We start from the raw sequence: 25,566 nt of genomic DNA, 5'->3' as shown, positions 1-25,566 counted from the left end.
TCTATGGTAATATCCTGATATTTGTATGATCATAATCATAGTTGATCATATTTTATCTTCCTAGTAAGATTTAACACAATTTTAATATTAATCTAACATTAAAAAGAATTCCATTTTGATTGTATAGGCTGCTTTTTCATATTTGTCAATTTCTCCTTCAGTTTTCTGTGTTCACTATTGTTCCTTTCTTCCCTTCCGCTCACACTCTGACCCTCTACATGCCACACTTAGTTCTCCTCATGCAAGCATGGTCATGCCAGCCTGCTTTCCTTCCACAGTTCACTTTCTTGTGTTTTCTCATCATAGTTTTCATATAATGGTTTACAGTTTGTGTTCAGTCATTTTACACTTAACTATTTTCTTTTTGTATTGCCACTTATTTCTTAATTTATTTTTCTTTAAATATATTTTCATTTGGCACAATGTTAATGTAAAAAATTTTTCACTTTTCTATCTTCTGTAAGTGCAAAGGAACATTGACGCTTCACGGTTTTTTCTTTTCTTTATAAAACAGGAAGTTTTCTCTCAGACTTGTAAGATGTGTTTGCATTATAGAAAAGTTCTGTTGTTTAAATTTCCATTTCAGTTCCAAGATATTTCAGTGACAAGACAAAGGGGTAAATTTTTTAAAAAAAAAAATAACTATTTTCATAGGTAGTTCAGTGCTTTTAGAGTTGTATTTTCATTTTTTAAGTAAATAATTGATCAGATTTACTTATCAGAGTTTTCCATCCCTGATGTTTATGGCAAGTGACTTAGTATTAATTGCGATGCACTCAGTTCTCCTCTTAGTCCTCATGGCTGCTTTCCCACAGTGATTACTGAGGTTGGTGTTGGGTTTTCATCTTTATAAGTGGCAAAGCTATTTTTGTCATCTTTTCATAAGGTCTTAGACTTTTTCAGATTCTTTAAGGATCCTTTGAATTTAGTATTTGAACATTTCCTGGGAAAGTTTTGGGAAATTAGGAAGTTCATAGTCAGGCTGAGTAGATTTTATATAGATAGTAGCGATTTGTTTAGTTCTTCACATATCACTCAGTGAAATAAAATAATCTTGTACAAATTAACTTTTATAACCTATAATGCTTTCATTGCTTAGGGACAGCCAATATAAATAAATGTTAGTATAAACTAGCTTTGAGTTTATAGAACAAGCGGTGTTTTTTGCATTCCATAGCAGCTCTGTAAGAGGCCTCTTTTATCAATGGAGAAACCAAATCATAGATGAGTGATGACAGAGTCAGTGCATTCTCTGGTGTTGATTGTTGATTTGCAGCTTCTGCATTCAATTCATAGCACTTTTATATATTATACCTTTACCTCTGGAGTTATTTATGCATTCATGTACAAGCAGTGTCTATTATTTGAGTATAGTAATCTTTGGATTACTTTGTCTTACTATAGGAACTGTGGAAATAATGGAGCATAGTATATTCTTTCAAGTTAAGTATTTGAATTTGAAATCAGGTACTCAGTTCTTTTAAGAAAATGACAGGAATCTGTACGTTAGACTTGTAGCTAAGGGTGACTTTAAACTGTGATTCTTTTCCCTCTGCCTCTTGAGAGCTGAGATTGAAGGTGTGTACTTAGCCACACCTGGTTTATCCTGTGGCAGGGCTTGAACTCAGTGTTGTGGATAAAGAATTCCACCAACTAAGCTATATTCCTAACCTCAAGTTTTGTTGTTAGAATAGTTGGATTTGTTTCACTAAAGAAGCTTTGCTTTTAGTTAGATCATTTCCAGTTTCATTATCATTGTAGCCAAGCAAGAAAACTACAGTAAATTTTCTTGAAGCAAACTTTATATTATTTCATCCATTTCTTCGTAAAGACCTCAAGCCATAGTTTCACAATTAATTAATTCAATTAAAATGCATCCATCACATCTTAATTTATCTCTCTTGACAATTGTCCTTTTGTATTTTGTGTGCCAAATCATAAGTAGACTTACTGTGTTTGGAGTTTTTTGTTTTTTCTTTTTCCTTTTTTATTGAGATAGGCTCTCACTGTGTTTCAGGCTGACTTGTTAAATTTTCTATTGTGTTTACTTTGTTTGTATTTTGCATGCCCATGCATGCTACATATTCGTATGGAGGTTGGAGAACAAGTTGAGGGAGTTGGTTTTCTCCACTTTGTGGGTCCTGGGCATTGATCTTAGAGGATTTGGCTTCATGGCAAATCCCATAACCCTCTGACCCATCTCCTGGTTTTACCTTTTTAATGCTGTTTTATGGCCCCAGGCCATTGTATGCACTGTTCCCTCAACCAGGGAATATATTCCCCTCCTGTCAACATTTTTTTGGCTATTTTTCAGTTTTTTTGGATTTCTAGAGAAATTACTTAAACTACTGCCCCATATGTTTGGAACCTTTGCTATATGTTCCAAAATTCCCTTTATTTGATAATATTTACCATTGTTGTAAGTAAGCCCTTATTTCGTGTCTTTCTTCCTTACTAGACTGTTTCCATAGGAATAAGTACCATGCCTTCTTTTTTTCTCTGTTAACATCCGATTGACTACACTTGTATCATACATGCTCTGTAAATATTATTAGTTGGCTCAAAGTTAAATGACTGAGATGTTTGACATAGAAAAAAAGCTACCTAAAATTTTAAGGGTATACAATGTGAGGTGTGATCCGTAGCACCAACCAAAAGTTAAAACATTTAAAGAATTTTTATTGAAATATCTAAGCTTTTTACCAATACTTAAAACTTAAAAGTATTGTTACACTGTAGTATCTTCTAGTTGAAGCAGCAGGTTGATTCCCAGGAAAGAAAAGGGGAAATAAATACTCTTTTAATGATAGTCACTATCTTTGTTTCCTTTTATTCTTTAATATGTCCTTGGCTTATGAAACTTTTTGTGTAATTCTTGAGATTATCATTTCTTCTTGTCTTCAGCTATCTTGCTTCTCTTTTTTAGTTAATAGTTATCTCTTACAGTATTTACTAAATCTGTTGGTTTTTAAGTAGAACAACTGAACACCAAAACTGCACATGTGGTTTTCTTGTTGGCTCTTGAGTATACCAATTCCTTGACTCACATAGTGAAGTAAGGAGAAAAGCTTTCCTGCTTTTTTTGTTGCACAAGTGATTATTTACATCTTCTATTTCCATTACCTCTCTTCATTATTATTAAACTGATAATGGGATTGTCCTTCTAATACTGTTGGAGCTGCTGTTTATTAAGTGATTTATCTTGTTCTGCTCTAGGTGGTGCTGTAGATACAAAATGTTTTCCACATGCTATCTGGCCTTAATGTCTTTATTAACAATAACCTTAGAATAATTTGTGTATAGTGATTTAGATATTTTCTTTTAAATCTTTCTTAATAGAACTATCTTTGATAATTTTTTTTTTTTTACTTTAAAATCTCATTGAATTATTTACATGTGTGGGGTGATCTGTGTGAATGTATGTGTACAGGTACAAGCCCATGCATGTACATGTAGAGTCACATGTAATATACTCTGTTGCTTTTCACCTCATTTTTTGAGTTAGGATCGCATTGAGCTTTAGAGCTCATTGATTCTGCTAGGCTGACTGGCCAGCAAGTCTCCTAGTTGTTGCTGTCTCTGCCTATTCAGCACTAAGACCCTCATGTCTGGCTTTATGTGGATGCTGTGGTCCAAACTCAGGTTCTTCTGCATGCATAGCGAACACTTTACTCATCGAGCCAGCCTCTCAGTGAGGTTTTATAAATAAAACTTAAACGAAAATTGAAGGCCTGTTAATCTTCTAGCTTACCAATCAGATACTGTGATGGGTGAAATTCTTTTGTTGTTGATTTTGCTTTTGAGACGTGGTCCCCTAATGGAGCCCTATGCTAGCCTTATACTTGAACTCTTCTTCCTTAGTCTCATGAACACTGGGATTACAGGTATGTTCTACTTTGCCCAACACTATGTGAATTCTTTATATCAGTGTTTAGTCCATTTAAAATTGACAGTGGGCCTTTTCTGTAGAATAATATACTTTCATATTCTTTAAGCGATTTTTTTCTGCTTTTTATGATTAAATAAAGTTAAATTTCTTTTCTAAAATCTTATTTTCTATCAAGCTTTAAATTTAAGCTAAAAAAAGAATGTAATTGTTTATATGATAATAGTGTGGGGTATTTCCTTTTAGTCTTGTTTCCTAATGTTATACTCAGGCACTATAATGTTGGGATCATTAAAATTTTCCTTAAGTTTTCTTACTGATAAGGCATCTAGTCTCTTATAAAAATGTATACCAAGAGCATTGTGGAATGTCTAGAATGTTGGAGAGCACTCAGTACATATTAGCCACTATGACCCATATTTACAGATATGCTGTGTTGACATTTTTCAGCATTATTGAACTCCATCTGCTAATATTTTACTTTTTAAAAGTAAGTTTTTGTTTGTGTACTTGTGCTACAGTGCATATATATGTGTGTGAATATATAATATATATTAATATCTTAGTAGGGCCTTTTTGTGGTTCTTTGAAATAGGTAACGTTTTATGTAACTATGCCATGTTAAATACTTTATGCCATGTAGTATATTTGTATGATAGAAATGCTGAAATTACTATCATCCTATAAAGACAAGCATTTACTTAAACTTGAAATCATAAGAAATTGTTTTCTTAATGTTTGGTCACAAAGAGCTTTTCTATTAAAATTGAAGACAGTTTGTTTTCTTGTGCTCATTTAAGTTTTTATCAATTTGTTGTAATTAAAATTCATAGATTTCCAGAGTCTTTAATTTACAGATATTGGTTCTCTAAGTCTTATATTTAGTTTTTGGGTTTTTTTTTGTTTTGTTTTGTTTTGTTTTTAAAGTTTTTTGAGACAGGCTTTCTTTGTATAGCCCTGGCTGTCCTGGAACTCACTCTGTAGATCAGGCTGGCCTCAAACTTAGAAATCTACCTGCATCTGCCTCCCAAGTGCTGGGATTAAAGGCGTGCGCCACCACTGCCTGGCTTAGAAAGCCTGTCTTTACATTGTGGAGATTAAAATGAAACATAGTTACAGATTATTCAAAGTTTATTCTTTTGTGATTTAGTTTAGGAAACATTAATATTTCTAATCCTACTGACATTAGCATTTGACTCAGAGGGTACCAAGAAACTTTTTAAGTGTGTGAGAGGGTTTTAAACAACAGTAGCAAAGTTAAATTAGACAAGTAGGATAATAAAATTAATTTAAGAAACACTACTTAGAAGGACCTTCTGAGTTCTAACTTTGTATCAGAAGTGGGGGTTAGGTACTTTTTGAGTTACAGATTTTGCCCTTCATTTCTCCACATCTAATTGTTCTGTCACAGAAATTGTTTCCCTGGGTTTGGAATCTGTATTCATTTCTTGTATTCATTAGGCCAACAGACAGACAGACAGACAGGCTTTGCTTTGATGAATTTGGAGTTCTGGGCTCTCCGATGCTGATGTTAGGGGAGAAACTGTTTTCCTACTTTAGGATAGATAGTGTACCAAATGTTATGCTCATCCTAAAGAGCTTTTAAAGATTATGGTTAATTTTGATCTTTGAACTTGGGTAATTTATTATAGTTTTACTTGAACGCTTGTTCATTTTCCTGAGTACTTTACAAGGAGAGAAAAACTAAACATTGGAGAGGAAAACAGTATTTCTGCTTTGATACTTAATTGCTGATTTTGTCATATGTATTTTTACTATCCTTAAAATTGCAGTTACCAGCCAGGCAGTGGTGGTGCACGCCTTTAATCCCAGCACTTGGGAGGCAGAGACAGGCAGATTTCTGAGTTCGGGGCCAGCCTGGTCTACAGAGTGAGTTCCAGGACAGCCAGGGCGATACAGAGAAACCCTGCCTGGGAAAAACCAAACCAAAAAAAAAAAAAAGAACCGAAATTATCATTGATGCTTTACTGTGGCAGCTGTAGTTGTGTGCTTATGTGTGTGCACAAGTGTGTATGCTTTTCCCCCCTTCCTTAAATACACTTGGTACAACTAATACCTGTATTATGAAAGAAACTGGGATAACTTTGCTGGTTTATCTAAAATCACTGGCCTTGAAACTTTAGCCCAGCTATAGAAGCTTGATAATGAAAGATGTCAGTTTATCAGGAAACAAGTCTACATTTAGACTTGCAACAAATTTATTTTTACTTCATAAGTTCTTCAAAATTAGTTTTAAATCAGGAATAAGATATTTTTAAGTAGACTTAAATAATACCAAGAAATATTAAAATGCCATTAATTATAAAACTAAAATGCTTAGTAATGGCATAGGTTAGTGTAGCATAGTTGTAATTACAGTTTAATAGAAAAGAGGAGAATGAGTAAAATGAAAGGCTAGATACACTGGCTGATTATTGGGGATGAAAAGTCTTTACAAACTTTCAGTCACCATTCTATTGCTGTGAGGAGACATTGTGACCAAGACAGCTTTTGTTGTTGTTGTTGTTGTTTGTTTGTTTGTTTTGAGACAGGGTTTCTCTGTGTAGCCCTGGCTGTCCTGGCACTCACTATGGAGACCAGGCTGGCCTTGAACTCAGAAGGCATTTAACTGGGGACTTACTGTTTCAGAAGTGTATTATCCTCATGGCAGTAGCATGAGGTATATAGGCAGCCATGTTGCTGGAGAAGCAGTTGAAACATATCCTGATCTACATACAGGCAGAGAGACAGACAGACAGACAGTGCCTGACATTGACTTTTAATGCATCAAAGCCAACCACCAGGGACATATATCCTCCAAGGCTACACCCACTAATCCTTTTAATCCTTTCAAAGAATTTTAGTGACTAAACATTCAAATACACCAGCCTATGGGGGTGTTACACAACATTTTACTCCCTTCATTTAATGGCCTCTCAGGGCCTCCATGCAGTGACACACCTGACACATTCCTGATTTCAGCAGCTTTTCTTAGACATGGGGTGAAGGGTTCTATAACCTCTGTCTTCTTTGACTGTAAAGCCAGACCACATGGCCATGACTGAAACTGCTAAGTTCTTGCTGAGGCTGGAACTTGGTGTCCTCTTTCATTTATATTTGCATCAACTTTCTGTTACTGATGGCTTCTTCACTGCTTTTGCTTTGCTGTAATTCTATTCACAAGTTAGTTGGAAGCTTAGCTGGGAGGAGTCTTGCATTGACCTTTATTCTACTTAACCATCAGGCTTTGCTTTAAGCTTTTTATCTCCTTGAGCACAGATTTAACTCTGTGACACTTACTGATGCTTCTTTTTTTCCTCAAGTGGTGCATTTTGTATTTTTCCTTGCTTATAATAGCTCCTTTTTATTGCAGATCTACATAAGAGTGACCACTAATAACCACAAGGCACAGTCAATAGTAGGCTGTCTTGAAATTTCTTCAGCCAATACCATTAAACCTATACTCTTGAATTTATCTTCAGGCAGATATTTAGTACAAGGGCAGAAGGCATCCATATCACAAGAATGGTCTTTAGGCTACTTTCTGATATTCTTCCCCTCTGCAACTTCTTGAGGTGGGTCCCCACACTTCAAGTCACCTTCTGCACTGTCTTCCATGTTCCTATAAAGATGGCACATTAAGCCCCACTTAAAGTAGTCAACTGTTTTTCTAGTTCTCCAAACCCCAATGTGGTCAGGCCTGGTACAGTACTACCTTACTCCTGGTACCAACCTGTCTTAGACACTGTTCTGTTGCTGTGAAGAGACACCATGACTAAGGCAGCTCTTACAAGAGAAAGCATTTAATTGGAGACGTAATTACAGTTCCAGAGGTTAGTCCATTATCATTGTGGTGGGGAACATGGCGGAGGTGTGTAGGTGCTGGAGAGTAGTTGAGAGTTACCTCTTGAACTTCAGGCAGAGAGAGACTAGGACTAGTATGGGATTTTGATATTTCAAAGCCCATCCCCAGGGACACACTTCCTCCAACAAGGGTATACTTCCTACTCCTTTTACTCCTTTCAAAAACTTCTAGTCCCTAAGCATTTAAACATGTGAAACTATGGGTGTATTCTCAGAAACTCATTTCATAATGCATATTAAAGTTGTAGGTGTATTAAAAGCCTAGCCATGGAATGTAAATCAAAAATTAAACAAGTAGATAACTTACTTCCCTGTTATTTTCAGGAGGACTATGAAATTAGGAGAAAGTGAGACAGGAAAATTTGATATTAGTGATTGTGTAAAATATGCATTACTAAAAGCCAAGTATGTTGTGGAAAATGAAAATTATTTCTCATACCATAATTTCATAAGAGCTCCCAGAGACACAAGCAGCATGCTCATGGCCTACACCTTAGCACATATATAACGTCTGGTTTCCAGTTTTGTGTTCTTGTGAGATCCCTGAATGTGCAGATAAGTATGTTTATGATTCTTTTGCCTTCTTTTGTACTCTTCCTTCAGTGGTTTGTCTTGTTCATCTTGTCCAACTTCAATGTGATGGTTTTTATGTACTTTATTATATTTTATTTTGTTATATTCTTGTTAGCTTCCCCTCTCCCCATGAATAGAAAGGGAAGGGATCAAGATTGGATGGAGAGGTGGGGAGGAACTGGAAGGAATAGAGGGAGGGGGATTGTAATGAGAATGTATTACATGAGAAGAGAATCTGTCAGTAAAAGGAAAAACAGAGTAACATGCTTAGCATCTCCATTGCCAGATTTGAACATAAGTATGGCATAACTGCATAAGTGCTGTTTGTGAAGAAAATTTGTTCAGTTGATGAAATTGCTTCAGGTGGGGACTGCATTGTAGTTTTGCAATTATTTGTTATTTCTAAATTGACTATAGCTAGATAAATAAATTAATTCTTGGGAAATAACTAGAAGAGATTTGTTTGGAAAGTTTTGTCATTCTGGTACAGAAATTAAAGGTTCTGAACTCTAATGTTTGATACCTTACATACACATACTTGTATTTTATATCTTACAAGTAACATTTACAATGTTGTGGGCTTTTCATCTATAGTAGTTTTATAGTGTTGTGCATACACTGTATACACTGTTTTATAGTGTTGTGATTTTGATTGAAAGACTTCTGGATAATTTATTACAAAGAACTTTTTTTCTTTACTGTTTTCTCTCCTTTATACATACTTTAAAGGGATTGGTATTTCAAATAACTAAAAATAATTTCCAAACTTTTTAGTTTATTATTGATTTATTTGCAAAAAAATTATTAAATAATTTCGTTATGCTTATATCTGCAAATTAAGTCAATTTAGCAGAGTAGTTAAAAATACAAAGCAGATTTGAGATTAGTTAAAATACAAAGCAGTATTAAGTGCAAAACAAAATATATTACCTATGTAGTTATGCATGCTATGGGAGGAGGCAGGAAATAAATATGGTACATAAAAATATGTGGTTTTATCTGAAAATTGTAAAAATGACCAAATACATGAGTATATAAAGGGTATCAAGAGTTACTGATGGTGGGTTGCAGTTTTCAATGGGTAAATGGGACATGGTTTCATTGAAAAGGTGACAGACATTGAAGAAAGGATTGAAAAAACAAACAAAACCATCCCAGCATGGCAGGCAGAAGATACAGCTAATACAAATACCCTAAACAAGGAGCATGCCTGATGTGTTGGAAGATTGACTAGATTAGCAACTGGAGGTGACAAAAGAGAAAGAAGTAGAAAATGAAGTCAGTCAGGTAATGGATGTCTTATGTAGCTTCCTGTTGATGGGATGAAATCCCTGACAGAAGCAGCTTAAAGAGGGTGTACTTGGCTTACAATTCCAGGTTACAGTGCCTCATTAGAAGGGAAGTCAAGCCATCAAGAATTTGAATTAGCTAGTTATATCACATTCACAGTCTAAAACACAACAATGAATTCATTCATGCATGCAGTGCACACCTTGCCCTCATCATTTTATAGAGTCCAGGCTCCCTTGCTCAGGGAATGGTCCCACCATAATCCCACATTAGTTAATTTAATCAAGATAGTCTCTCAGACATTCTCAGAGGTTAGCTTTAATATAGTAAATCTTTTATAGAAATACCCTGGAAGCCTGTTTCCTGTGTCATATTGACAATATTAACCATCATATGAGACAAGTTTATGTAAGACCTTGGTGGTAGATCAGTATCAAAGGACATTTGTGATTATTTTGAATAAAGTGAAAATATTGCAGATTTGAGTAGAGAAGGTGGTGATCATGGGAATTGAAATTAGGATACATTTTAAATTTACCAGTCTGCCTAGAAGGATAAGAAAGAATTGCCAAGGGAAAATGATTTAGTGTTATTTGGTAGGGTTTAGAACTATTTCCTATCACCTTAACTAGGAAAATAAATCAGCTTTTAAACCACAGTTATATTTACATTTAATTTAAGAATTAAAGCTATAAATAATCTCATATAAAGGAGCAGTTGCTTTATATCCTCTTAAGTCTGTTCAACCTTGCTCATTTGAAAAATTAATGTTCTACTTTAATAAAATTTTTAAAATTTCTATATTTTGAGACATTTTCTTTTTACTCAAAAATGTAATTAGACCATTTTTAGAATGTGAATAATTGCCATTTATCTTTCTTCCCCATGAAACTAAGTTACATTGAATAGCCATGTATACCAACCAAGATTCACTTACTCCTTTTTGTTTAAAATGCTCTATATTTGCTTGTGAATGAAATACATATTCTGTTATTCAATGAAATAGTTATGATATAGTAGGATAGATAGATGTTACAGTAATAGTATAATAAAAGAAAAATATGAGGGCATTGAGTCTTTCTGTTGTAAAAATGACCTGCCTTTTTGATACAGTCATGAGGTTTTTTAAGTTTGGCTTCCTCAATTATATTTTCTTTAATTCTCATAATTACAAGGTTTGAATCACCAACTCAATTACTTTTATTTTTATCTTACTATACCATATCTTTGGTGCTGATGGTAACAATAAGTTAGTTGACAGCATACCCACAGCATAGAATGCTAAGTAGTTAATTGCTTGTTAAATGTCATTAAGCATAGTGAAAGATAGTTTCTTTTGTTTCTAGAATGTTTTAGTTGAAGACTTCACTGTTGTAATGAGATTCTTTTCCAGTATACTCAAATGTAGTTCTAGCTATCTTGAAGATTGAGTAAATCCTGTTTTTAAGGCAGTAACACTTGCTCATGTATTAAATATTTTATACATTATCAATTCTGTTTTTTTAAAGTTATGTCTCAAAATTTTGCCTGCTTATCCTTGTGAAATAATAGTTTCATTATTAGTTGTTTCTAACAATCGTGTCTTCATATCTGAACAGTATTAAGTATTTTTATAAAAATTGAACTCCAAGACTTGTAAGTTTTGGGTAGAAGGAATTAAAGTACATCTTGTTAACAACTGTCATCATTTGGGTGCATGTCATTAGTTGCTTTCTTACAGTATAGGGAGGTGAGTCTGAGACGTCAGTGGTCTGTGGTATTTGAGCAAGATAGTTTGACTTTGCTTCTAAAGGATAGTTGATAACTGGTTTTGTATACACAAGATAAGATTGAAGCCAAGCATTATGTGGTTTATTACCAGATTATTTCTGTGTGAAAGGAAAGCATGTCAGAGGGTAAACTCTCATAGAAACTTAATTGAGTTTCCTGTAAGTGAATTATTGTGTAAACCTGCTTAAACTTAACTAAGTTAATTCACAGCTCTCAGAGTTTTCAGGTGTTAGACTATTGAATAGTATTTGTAGGCTAACAGCAGTTATTTGTTGTATTCAAATGTAATTCTGTAGTAAGAGGACATATAAGATTATTTTACTTAAAACCTGTGATACATGCGTTTCATTATTTTTTTTTCAGCAGGACTCACACAAATATAGTGTGAGCCAAAAATTGCATGTGAAAAAGTTGCTGAGATTCTTTATATCTGAGATACTTATGTTTCATAAATTCTAAGATACAATTGCTAGACTCTGATCTACATTAAAAGAACATTATTATTAGTATGCGGGTGTGTGTGTGTGTGTGTATGCATGTGTGTATCTGTGTAAAGTATATACACTGTTTTTAAGAAATTTTCTGACTAAATTCAAGTGAGAAACTGTAGTGCTAATTCTCTTAATACAGCTGGCAGTCTTCTTTGGGAAAAATTAACCTGTTAAACTCCAAGTTATTGAGTGCCTTCTGTCCATAAGTTATGTATAGAAAGTAAGAAAGTACAGTAGTAATTTAGTTAGATGGGAATATTTTGTGTTGAAGTCATTATATAAAGCAGAAGATTAGCCCCAGGTCTTGATCAAGATCCTTAAGTGCCTTCGGTTTTCACTCATGGAAAGACATTTTTTTTTCCTTAAAAAACATTCTATGAGATATGTTTAAAGTATTTGAGTATTATTAGTTGATGAAGAAAAATCACTGCTCTCCAAATTTAACTGCTTTTGTAAGGAAATCTTAGGAAAGTATAGAATGCCTTGTTTTTAAAGCATTCTGGCTAAAGGGTAAAGAAGTTTTAATTCTTAGTTTCATGCCTTATTGTGACTTTGGACGTATCATTTAGCTGCATTTGCTTATTTATGAGAACAGTGAGGAAAGGGCAGTAATTTCAAGGAACTTAATTACTTGTATTGTTTGTGTTGAGGACTTTAAACTAGGATCCATATAGGAGTCATCTTTTTTTTTCTCTCTTTTAAAACTAGCATGTGATAAATGAAATAAATGAGTTCTTGAAGTCTGAATTTAAGAAACCTATTTTGTTTCTGGAGTACATTTATATTCCCCCATTTTCTTGGTAGCGGATACTCTGTTTTCAAGGAAGCTGAATGGAAAATACAGACTTGAACGACTTGTTCCAACTGCAGTATATCAACATATGAAGATGCATAAGCGAATTCTTGGACACTTATCATCGGTGTACTGTGTAACTTTTGATCGAACTGGCAGGCGGATATTTACTGTAAGTCATTTTTAAAGTCTTATCTTTACTGGTAGATATGAGAACTTGAAGTAAAAATTTTGTTTTATTCTTTTAATGATAAAATGGAAATTTAGATAATTTTTAAAAGCATGCTCTAACAAATTTCTACTTAAATTTGAACTTTTTCAAGTTCAGAAGTTCCTAAATTTAGTCCTGTTATAGTGTAATCACAGAAACATCATGTCCTATGTCCTACACACATGAATTCCTCAATTATTATATCAATTCTGGTGGGGCTTTCATAAAACATCATGTAGTATTTTTAAGTCTAGACTGTGCATGGGCAAATTGTAGAACAGTATTATCTGCAGAGAACCACTTGCTAACCTAGTAAAATTCTCTTTAAATGGTGATGGAAATTTTGTGCATATCTGACATTCTTCGCTCAGGATTTTGTCATCCTTAACACCTAATTCTTTAAAATACCTGATGATTTTAAAGAATTGCTTTGGGAGTTGCTTGGAATTTGGTTTCTCCTAACCTACAGGGAAAAGGAGCAGGGCTTTTCAGCTTTAAGTGAGAAAATATTTTGGAAGTATTTCGAGTCATTTATTCAAGTGCCTTAACTATTATACTTAGTAAGGATAATATTTATCATACTACTATGGTTATACTTATTAAACATTATCCTTTGGACTGAAAATATGCATTTATACAGCCCTCAATTTTCTTTGAAACAGGAAAATGGGACATAGAAGTTCTGATAGAAATACCAATTTCTCAGCAACTGATGAGAACAGATGCAAATACTCACAGCCAAACATTAGGGGATACTTGGGGAATTCTGTGAAGGAGGGGAGGAAGGATTGTAGGAGTGAGAGGGGTCAAGGACACCACAAGAAAACCCACAGCATCAACTAACCTGGGCTCATGGGGGCTCACAGAGACTGAACTGACAACTAGGAGCCTGTATAGGACTGACCTGCATAGGACTGACCTGATCTGTGTATATCCTAAGATTGTCTTCTTGTGGGATTCCTAACAGTGGGAGCAGGGACTGACTCTTGACAACTTTTGGAGCCTTTTCCTCATACTGAGTTGCCTTGTCTAGCCTTATTGTAACTTGAATTGCCAAATTTGATCGATGTCCATGGGAAGCCTACCCTTTCCTAAAGAGTGGATGGTTTGGGGCAGGGAAGGTGGGTGGGGAGGGGTTCAGAGGGAAGATGGTGGGGGGCACCATGATCGGGATGTGAAGAAATAACAATAATAATACAAAATTAAAAAAAAAAAAGAAATTCCCATCTCTGACTTTGGAGAACTGCTGCAAACTTTAAAGATTTATTTATTTAGTTTATGCACAGGAGTGTGTTTTGCTTTCATGTATTATGTGTACACCATGTGCATGCCTGGTACCCATGTAGTTCACAAGAAAGCATCAGATTTCTTGAAGTCCAGAAGGCACACACAGAAGGGAAGAAAAGTAATGTAGTAATGATTATATGGTCTTAACTAGATTCTAAAAGCTATTTGTAAGAATGTGATATAATTTGCTAATTTTGCCAAATTCATAGTTTCATTCATTTGGTGATTTAATAATATACTCTCAAATAGTACTTTGGAGTAGAAATGCTAAGAGAGCCTGGGTTTTGTTTTGTGTTTTAAAATTCACTTTCTATTTATATACATTTTTGTGTGTGTGTCTGCAGAGGCCAGGTGTTAGATTTCCTGGAATTAGAGTTAGAGGCAGGTGTGAATCTCCTCATGGATAATGGGACCCAACTGGGCTTTTCAGTATATGGTTCTTAACTCCTGAGCTATCTCTTTAGTTATGAGACCTGTTTTTTACAGTTTACTTTTTTGTATTGTCACTTCAGGTGGTAACGGCATATTTATATCTCCTGCTCAGACTACCTTGCAAAGTTGAACTTAGGATGGGTATTTTCTCATTGAACTATATGTTGAACTGACTGGTGCTTACTTTAAAATTTGGTCTTAAGAGTTGAATAAGGATCAGTAAAACACAGTAGCTCATGGCTAACAGGAAATTGATGTGTCAACATGTTGATATAATTTATTAGAATGACATTTTGGTAAACCAGTGTTTTCATGTATTTGTTATTTTCAAACTTTCAGTTTTAATACTAAGTTGCTAGTGCTGGTATATTTGAAAACTTTTCAAAGGAGAAGAGCATCAACTTTGGCAATAGAGTGCTTGTTAGTCACAGCTTTACCATGTCCAGAGAAGGGAATGGGTAATAATAGCAATGTGGGTTTCTGAGGGAGTATGTGAAACAGTGCCATAATTACTACCTAGCTAGGGCTGCAGGAAAAAGCCATTACATTTTACCTACTGCTGTTAATTTTTGGAGAGACTTAAAACAAACGTTATCCTTATAAACACTTGAGTGATGCTAGAGTTTGATTCAAGCCCTAATCACTGAGCTATGTTCCAACTTTCAGCTAAACTCTTGTTTATAAATGCTTTGAAAGGTTTTAGAGGAACTCCTTATAATTGGTAAGTGAAGTTTTATGTTAGGAAACTATTATTTGTGGTATTGTATTTTAATAATTAATATGTTCCTAATAGATTACTTTTTAAGAGGAAGGAGATAGCATAATTATCAAGTTAGGTTTTACTTTCTAATTTCACTTAATCTTATAATCTTTTTACTTGGTTTCAGAATCAGTGCCTGAAATTATCTTTATGAAGGAAAAGCAGACTTGATGGATTCTCAGGACTAAGGCAACAATACTTACATACATTGAGCATGTAAAAGGCAGATCCCAGCTGAGTGTGGTGATGCATGCCTTTAATCCCAGTATAAGGCTCTATTAGGGAATTCAGGCCAGCCAAGCACATAAAGTAAGACACATGTAGTCTCCCCAAGAAAGGGGGGAGAGCAGGAGAGGGAGACAGAGAGATCCTTCATCTCCTTTTCAAAAAGGTAAAAATTTTTTTTTCCATTGAGATTAAGGTAAAGGAACATAAAATGCTACATTTATTAGAAGTTAAAGTAAAGAATATGGGTTGGTGTACTTCTTTAATAAACTTGAATCTTTTTACCAATCACTTTTAAGAACTAGAAGTATAAAATTTGAAAACATCTATTTACAAATAATAAACTGACAGTATTGATAATATGAGTTTTTTGATAGATGATACCTAAATTAATGAGATATATTAAAAATAGGTCTGTAATTCATCCTTGCCATAGAAATTGTAAGGGTATTTGCTGGAGAAGCAGCAACACCTTAGCTGAATAGAGTGGATATTGCAAAGTTAGAGAAAGGTGTTTATGTAAGGAACTATAATATATAATTTTTTATTATTGGATATAGCACAGAATTATACATACGTTATCATTGAGCCTGAAATAGAAATACTGATGGCTACAAATTCATCAAGTTATGGTACAATCTGCTAAAGAGTAAATGAGTCTTCATCGAAGAGAGAGGAGAACAAATGATGCATTTCAAGTGTATATCAGGTTTCTTGTTAAAGATAGATCTACAGAAAACAAGCTGGTATGGAATTCACCATCTTTCTGTCTCATGTTCAGGCAGAATTCTGGGATTGTGGGTGTGTACTACACACGTCTGGCAGAATATCTCTATAATGGATCCTATTGTGGTGTCTGCATTAAAACAAAAGTGATGTTGGGGTAGTTTAAATTGAGACGGTTCTAGCACTTAGCCAGGAGCAAAGCAGAGCTTGGAACAGCCACAGGGAAATGAGAATTGGATCAGCACTTGAAAATAGATTTGTAGTTTCAGTGTATCTGGTTTTATGTGGAGGTCCTTGATCTACTTGGACTTGAGCTTTGTCCAAGGAGATTGGAATGGATCGATTTGCATTCTTCTACATGCTAACCACCAGTTGAGCCAGCACCATTTGTTGAAAATGCTGTCTTTTTTCCACTGGATGGTTTTAGCTCCTTTGTCAAAGATCAAGTGACCATAGATGTGTGGGTTCATTTCTGGGTCTTCAATTCTATTCCATTGGTCCACCTGCTTGTTATTGTACAAATACCATGCAGTTTTTATCACAGTTGCTCTGTAGTACAGCTTAAGGTGAGGGATGGTGATTCTACCAGAGGTTCAAAGAAAGTGGGGAAGAGCCTCGAGCATCTGGGTACAGGGGAAAATTTCCTGAACAGAACACCAATAGCTTCTGCTCTAAGATCAAGAATTGACAAATGGGACCTCATAAAATTACAAAGCTTCTATAAGGCAAATGATACTGTTAATAGGACAAAACAGCAACCAACAGGTTGGGAAAAGATCTTTACCAATCCTATATCTGATAGAGGGCTAATATTCCAATATATACAAAGAACTCAAGAAGTTAGACTCCAGAGAACCAAATAACCCTATTAAAAAATGGGATACCGAGCTAAGCAAAGAATTCTCAACTGATGAATACAGAATGGCTGAGAAGCACCTAAAGAAATGTTCAACATCCTTAGTCATCAGGGACAACCCTGACCACCTCACACCAGTCAGAATGGCTAAGATCAAAACTCAGGTGACAGCAGATGTTGACAAGGTTGTGGAGAAAGAGGAACATTCATTCATTGCTGGTGGGATTGCAAACTGGTACAACCACTCTGGAAATCAGTTTGGTGGTTTCTCAGGAGATTGGACATAGTACTACCAGAGGACTCGGCTATACCACTCCTGGGCATATAACCAGAAGATGCTCCAACATGTAATAAGGACACATGATCCACTATGTTCATAGCAGCCTTTTTTATAATAGCCAGAAACTTGAAACAAACCAAATGTCCCTCAACAGAGGAATGGATACAGAAAATGTGATACATCTACACAATGGAGTACTACTCAGCTATTAAAAACAATGAATTTATGAAATTCTTGGGGAAATGGATAGATCTAGAGAATATCATCCTGAGTGAGGTAACCCAGTCACAAAAGAACACACATGGTATGTACTCTCTGATAAGTGGATATTAGCCCAGAAGCTCAGAATACCCAAAATACAATCCACAAACCACAAGAAACTCAAGAAGAAAGAAGACCAAAGTGTGGATGCTTCATTCCTTCTTAGAATGGGATACAAAATATCCATTTAAGGAGTCACAGAGACAAACTATGGAGCAGAAACTGAAAGAAGGACAATTCAGGGACTGATCTACCTGGGAATCCTTTCCATATTCAATCATCAAACCCAGACACTATTGTGGATGCCAGCAAGTGCTGGCTGACAGGAGCCTGATATAGCTGTCTCCTGAGAGGCTCTGACAGTGCCCGACTAATACAGAAGTAGAGACTAACAACCATCCCTTGGACTGAGCACAGGGTCCCCAATGAAGGAGCTAGAGAAAAGACCCAAGGAGCTGAAGGGTTTAGGAGGAACAACAATATGAACTAACTAGTGCCCTCAGAGCTCCCAGGGACTAAACCACCAACCAAAGAGTACACATGGTGGAACTCATGGCTCCGGCAGCATATGTATAGCAGAGGATGACCTAGGTGGTCATCAATGGGAGGAGAGGCCCTTGGTCCTCTGAAGGTTTATGCCCCAGTGTAGGGGAATGCCAGGGCCAGGAAGTGGGAGAGGGTGGGTTTGTGGGGGGGTGTTGTTTTTATTTTTTTGTTTTTTGTTTTTTTTTTTGGAGGGGTAACCATTTGAAATGTAAATAAAGAAAATATCTTTTAAAAAATAAAGAAAATAGATTTGTAGGATTCTAAAGACTGATGTATGTATGTGAGGACAAGTATGAGAGGACATACATTTAACTTGTTCACAGAAAGTCATCTAACTTACTGTATCAGGTATTTAAGGAGAAAAGGCTGCCAGGGTGGAATATGCTCTCCTGCGTCTTTGAGGAGTGTGTGTGGGAAGCCAAGTAGACATTTTCAACAACAGTGGAAATGCAAGAGTGAAATCTTGTCCACAAGATTCAGTTTAAAAATCATTTATATGGAAAACAACATTACAGATTAAGTGAGCTTAATCTTCAACTTTTGAAGCTGACAAGGGGACTTGGTAACTGGCACAGCAGCTGCCTCTGATGCAGGATGGTATTGCGTAGGTAGAGTAGAAGTGTCTGTCTTAAAAGCCAAGAGATGAGATTGTCATGGGAGATATAAGATTAAGGCAAAATAATACTGAAGGTTTCTTACCAACTTACCAGAGTTATTAATGATTCCCTTGATTTAAATGTTTGTAGCCCCCACTCTCAAACATTTTATTTATTTATTTTTTGGTTTTTTGAGACAGGGTTTCTCTGTGTAGCCCTGGCTGTCCTGGAACTCACTCTGTAGACCAGGCTGGCCTCGAACTCAGAAATAAGCCTGCATCTGCTTCCCAAGTGCTGGGATTAAAAGTGTGTGCCACCACTTCCTTTCCCACTCTCAAACTTGTAAAATAGAAGGATCCTTAAACCAGATCCCTATATTAAGAAGTATGCCTTTTGGTAATGGTTAGGTTATGCCTTTGAATGGGTTGGCTCGCTTATTAAAAGATACCCAAGACTTTTTGCCTCCTGTCATGTCTGTTATAGAAGTTGCCACCTAGGAGAAGTAGATACAGAGATTTTTTTACTAGACACTGAATCTCTTAGTCTCTGCATATTAGACTTATCACCGGCCTCCATTATTCTGAGCATTAAGTGACTATTGTTTATAAATTACCCACCCAAAGGTATTGTTATCATAGCTCCAATAGATTAAGACAGGCAACTTTGACAAATGCTAAATGTCACCATGTCTCTGTTTTAATTACATTGCTACTTTCCCTATATACCAGATGCAAAGCTTGCTTATTATTGTTCACAACCTATCCACTACTTATTCCCATTGCTAGTGATTGGATTGTTTTCTCAAACCATTCACGTGGTTAATTTCTTTATTAGCAGGTTGAGGCTGGTAGAAAGAATCTTGGTTTGAAGATATTGACATAATCTTGCAGTATGCCCCAAAAGGTACCAATGTTTAAGAGGAGAAATTGGAGGTGAGATAAACAGGACACTTTAGAAATAATATGACCAAATTAACTTTACTAGTTGTAGAATATATGACACTATGCATTCTGAAAAGTGTTATAATAAGTAGAATGTTGCATCTTTGTGGTGACATTTGTTCATCTGGTCATAAAGATACATTCTGCAGAGCCAGGCTCTGAGGTATTATTGTGTGGACCATATTTATAAACTTTGAAGGCATAAATAAGAAAGGATTCTAGGTAGCAGAGTTTGAAGAAATATGACAAGTGAAATGTCTATATGGAGTCCAGTGCAAAAAAAGAAAAGAATTGATCATGAGTAGAATTGAGAGACTGAATGGACCCTGCAGATTGAAAGTAATGCTATTTGTATTCACTTACTTGCTTATTCAGAAACGGTCCATGTCTTAGGAGGAGATAGAGTTTCAGGTCTGCAACCTGTTGTTAATAGTTCAGAAAAAGACAGTTCTCTCTGTGTCTGTCTCTGTCTTTGTCTGTGTCTCTCTATCTTGTGTCTGTGTCTGTCAAATCATGTAAGAATGTAATGGTTATAGGGAAGAAACAGTACTGAAGCAGTATGTAATGGTTATTGGGGAATGAAATGGTCCTGAAGCACATGCAGGGAAAAATTTTAAGAGATTAATGGTCCTGGATAATTGAGATATGGCAGGCATTTTATGATTCTTGTAGTTTATCTCAAATTGAAAAAAAAAACCTGTATAGCTGGTAAGCTGCAACTAAAGTGGCCTTATGCATGCCAGGCAAGTGCTTTACAACTGAGATATATCTGTGGTGTACGAACACTTTATGAAGAAAGATTTAAAGGTTATTTATATAGAAGCAATAATATTCTATTTTGTCTATTTTGTTAGTGTTGTCAAGGAAAGATGCTATGAAAATTTAGGGCAATGTTAATTATGAAAAAAACTGTTACTGGGAAAGAACTAAAGGAGGCAACCTGAAGATAAGAGATGACTTGATACACAGAAGCTCTGAAGGAAGAAAGGTTGGAGTGCTTAAATAGGAATGTTTGGACTGGTTTGTTTGAACTTGTTAGAACAATATTGATGTAGGCCTATAATTAACAGACTTTACTTACAATGTAAAGTATTGTATCTGGTTAGAATCCTGGCTAGGGAATGGTACTGAGTTCTAGAGGTTAGTGATAAACCTTGGCAGCCAGAAAGAATGATAAGTAGGAACCATCTAGAAGGAAAAGCTTGCTGAATATGCTTAGCCTTTCAAATAAATGGGGATTTTTAATTTCTAGTATTGCAAAAGTAGAATGCTTATACTGGTCTAGGTTTAGAGCCTGTGAAAGTCTGGTACATTACAAAATAGAGGGCCATATTAGACCTGTAGAAGGTCCCTTTCTCAGAAAAGCATAGCCAGATGCCTTCTTGGTTATGTGTTGCCTAGATCTGTATCCAAAAGAATGCAAGCAGTTCTCCCTGACGTAAGTTTTGTTCCTCAGACTTTTTTTTTTAAATGGGGGGCTTTATGAATTTTTAGATACCTTGCAGTAAAGACCTAGCTGCATGCTAAAAGGGAGAAATTATTAATACTAACACTTTTATGTAATACTTAAAAGAATTAGGTAAATAACAGTGATTCCAGAATAAAGACCCGATTTAAAGGCACCTTTCTTTAGTATGGTATGTGTGGTCTTTTCAAGCTCAGCAGTAGAATAAGTGAACTTACAGACTTCATTAAGCCAAATTCTTTGATTTGGGCAAACCTAAATTTTGTTTAAGTCCCACTATTTTTTTTGTTTTGTTTTTGTTTTTTGTACTCTATTGTATATTTTAACTTCTGCCATTTGTTGACAAGATACCTTGAAATAATTAAATAATATCTTGAAATTTTTAAAAACCCACAGTTTGTCTTGTTTTTAAAGGTAACCTAAGCTAAAGTCTATATAATTTTCATTGTATAATTATTCAGCCTATACTAGGTATAGTGACAATAGACAAGACAAACAAAAATGTTACAGTGAACACTTTTTACAGTAATTATGATTATATTGTTAGGTAAAATAGCTACTTATTGCTCCTCCATGCTATTTTGAGATTAACACTATATATAACATTATAATTGGATTTAAGATCCTCATTCTTTTGTTATAGCATTCCCTGTAATTATGAACGCCTAAGGCTGTCTCTTTGTAATTATGTCTTCTTCATTGTTACCTATAAACTAATAACTAAGTTGTGTGCTCTCAGATCTTCTGTTGTAGCTTCAGTTCTACAAAGAAACAGAAGCTAGCAGTGTCAGACTAAAGACAGTGATGGTCCTGTCACTTGAAATTCTCCAGCAGCTACTTTACTAGGTTAGAATCAAGCCATTGATGCCCTCTCTGGTCTTCCTTAGGTTAAGCCTTTCCAGATTAGTTGTTAGATTTGATAGTCTATGGATATATAATGTTCCTGTAGCTTATGTTATATGTATATTTAACTTAAAATTCCATTTTTGTAATAAATACAAGTTAGAACCAAATACAGATTTCAGTAAGTAGTCTTGATATTTTGGAGAGGATTTTTCTGTATTCTTTGTGGACATCCAAGTTCAGGTTGTTCAAGTTTATTATGTAAATTTGCATATAATTTCTATATAGCCTGTATCTCTATTCCACGTACTTTAAATCATTTCTGCATTACTTAACAATAGCCACTGCAGTGCAAGTGCCTTGTAATTAGTTCTTATATCTTATTTATGGTAAAGAGACTAGAAATGTTTGTGTACATGTATTTGTTCTGAATATGCTTTTTTTATTGAAATAGATAATGGAAATAGTAGCACTGTTTTGGTCTACTCAGTTTTTAGAATTAAGAGAACTTAATCAAATGAGTCTTGTGAATCCTTTTTATTTTAGCCAGTACTTGCTGTTTTCTCCTTGTGGTATGTGGTGGGATAGACTTTGTTGCTGGAAGTCAAAAGTCTTGCCATTCTTACCTCAGTTCCCACAGATGTGCAGGTTTGGAATTCCCATCCCTGTTATTCCCGCTTGGTCCTTTCTAATCTTTCTTTTCTGCTCTGTAACAACTTACTGTTTTACTTTTTACTATCTTTATTGTTCTAGTAACAAGCTAATTTTATTACTAACTGTTTTACCAACTTTGATCTGATTTTCTGTTTTCTAGCCTCATTCACTCTAATGACAAAGTACTCTTTGAAAAATATATCTGGTTCTGGTACTCACTGGCTTGATGTCCATTATCGATCATCATTTTTTCATTTTCATACCATTACTTCATATTCTATATTAGTATGCAGACAGCTTGCTACTTGGTAACTTTTCTAGATTGCTATAGAATTCAACCACACAACTAGCTTGTATTCAAGTCGGGAATGTTTTAGGTAGAGTTGGTAGAATTTGAATTAATGCGCATTTAACAAACTTCTAGTTCTGTGTACCCTAACTCCTAAACCTGTGACATAGAACTTGGGTGAGTTATTTGCTGCTTTGTACATTCTCTTCAGATATAAAGTTTTGGGTTTGTTTTGTTTTGTGCTGTTTTTAGCATTAGATTGGAAGATCTTGGAAGAATGATTACATGAAACTATAGAAAAACTAGATCAGGCCAGACATTAACCTTGCAAGTATCTGTTTTCTATTTTAACTTAAAGTGGCAGAAATACTGATGTTGTGAACTCCTAGGATCATTATATGATGATTAATGACACAATTTGTGCTGTTTTAGATATTTAAGATTTTGGCCTTAAAAGTTAAAAAAGTTAAAGCCCAGAAGTTCAGATCTGTGCTTGGAATGTGAAATTGTAATATTTATTTCAAGATAAAGGATTAATGACTAGCCCTTTCCTTAACTAGTCTTACTGAATTTAAGATAAGCACATAATTTATATATGTTTACTGGTTTCAAAAACCAAGCCTTTTTCTCTGAATAGTGATTTGTAGCTGATGTCATAATTTTAGCTGAAGGTCAGTGGTTGTAAACTTGTTTATTGCACTTTCAGAAGATTGGAGGTAGTAGTCATTGTAGATGGTAGGTGTAGACCATTGATGAATGTGATTTACTACCTGCATCTATTTCTCTTGTTTGTAGCTATACAGTTCTTAATTAGTGAATGATTTAATAAAATAAGGAATTTCAAAAGAATAGTACTTAAGATTTACTAGTTTTCAATTTCTAAAATGTAATTGTTGATATGTGGAGGTAATACATTTTTTATATTACATTTTGAATTATTATTTATAGGATTAATTCTATCAATGTTTCTATTCTAATTTCAAGGGTTCTGATGATTGTCTTGTGAAAATCTGGGCCACAGACGATGGAAGATTGCTAGCTACTTTAAGAGGACATGCTGCTGAAATATCAGACATGGCTGTAAACTATGAGAATACTATGATAGCAGCTGGAAGTTGTGATAAAATGATTCGTGTCTGGTGTCTTCGAACCTGTGCACCTTTGGCTGTTCTTCAGGGACACAGTGCATCCATTACATCACTACAGGTAATTGTTTTAAATTGTATTAAACCTTTTTTATTTTTTTTAAGAATTTAATTAGATTTTATGATGTCACTTTTGTTAAAACAGAAAAGAAATTTTTTATGGAATTGTGTGAGCTCGCAGTGTCACGGTAATCTTGCCTTTGGTTAGCCTAGTGTTTCTGCTTGCAGTTAGCTTCTATTGGTCTGGGTTTATTACTTGGATTGTCTCTGTTCTTGTAAACAATGTTTCCTTTATGCTTACTTTTCAGTTCTCACCATTGTGCAGTGGCTCAAAGAGATACCTGTCTTCTACTGGGGCGGATGGCACTATTTGCTTTTGGCTTTGGGATGCTGGAACCCTTAAAATAAAGTCAGTTTTACTTCTTAAAATACATGTTTAGTGGTTGAAAGTGTAAAAGATATCAAATCAAAAAAGAGAAATACTTATTTTCCTTGAGTAAATAATAGAAAAAAGCTTTGAATTTTTTTAAATCTCTTTCATTTTTATGCTTCACCTTTTTATGTACCACTTTTTTTCTCATGCTTTGGTTTTATTTATCTTTCTCTGAAGTCCAGTTGTTTGTTTAAAGTACATATGTTTTATTGCCGTGTCTTTGTGTATGTTGTATAATTTTGTCTTAGCTTAATTTTGTACTGAGAACATACTAGTGTTGCAAATGCTATTTTTTAGAATAAATTATATTACTAAGTCTGTAAACATTAGATTTTGTTTTAGAAAACTGTTGAAGTTTTCATTATACTACATTAAGATATACATACTCTACAGCAGCACTTCACAGTTTTGCTTTTACCTCTGATAAAATCTTGATTTGTAGAGGTAGAGATGGTTCAATAGCTAAGAACATTTATATTATTCATATGTCATATCATGTTCCATTTCCAGGGAATCTGATGCCCCGTTTTGGCCTTCACAAGCATCAAGGCATACACATGACTTAGCGCACAAACATACTTATAGGAAGACACTCACAAATGAAATAAATAGATTTAAACAAAATTTTTTAAAATTTAGCTTATCGAACCATCGATGTAAAGAAAGGCAAAATGTTTGCCCATTTCTCAAAAATAAAGTTCCAAGTAGTATTTTGCTTTATGTGCATTTGTTTGAAAAAGGTTCTCACTTTGTAGCTCGTATTGGCCTGAACTAATTATGTAACCCAGGCTCTTTTGATCTTTGAGTAGTCAGCCTGTTTCAGCCTCCCAAGGGCTGGGATTAAGGATCATTTATTTAAGCTGGGCAGTGGTGGGGCACACCTTTAATCCTAGCACCTGGGAGGCAGAGGCAGGCGGTTTTCTTTTTTTCTTTTTTCTTTTTTCTTTTT

General features: G+C 34.9%; 1 protein-coding gene across 3 annotated transcripts in view; it reads left to right on the top strand.

The window, feature by feature from the left end:
- The window catches only part of Phip (pleckstrin homology domain interacting protein), a 114,091-nt gene that overhangs the window by 18,626 nt on the left and 69,899 nt on the right, over nt 1-25,566 (top strand). For 2 of the 3 annotated variants that reach the window (XM_031344016.1, XM_031344015.1), the window contains exons 7-9: nt 12,679-12,839; nt 24,024-24,245; nt 24,493-24,593. In XM_031344016.1, the coding sequence (XP_031199876.1) occupies nt 12,679-12,839; nt 24,024-24,245; nt 24,493-24,593 (484 nt within the window). Of the gene's footprint in view, nt 1-12,678; nt 12,840-18,516; nt 19,780-24,023; nt 24,246-24,492; nt 24,594-25,566 lie in introns of those variants that run through there. The other variant, XM_031344017.1, reaches the window with a different exon arrangement.

Source organism: Mastomys coucha, unplaced genomic scaffold (assembly GCF_008632895.1).
Source record: "Mastomys coucha isolate ucsf_1 unplaced genomic scaffold, UCSF_Mcou_1 pScaffold23, whole genome shotgun sequence".
Classification (NCBI taxonomy): Eukaryota; Metazoa; Chordata; class Mammalia; order Rodentia; family Muridae; genus Mastomys; species Mastomys coucha.
The sequence above is the reverse complement of the archived record's forward strand: the minus strand, read 5'-3'. Positions and strand labels throughout refer to the sequence as shown.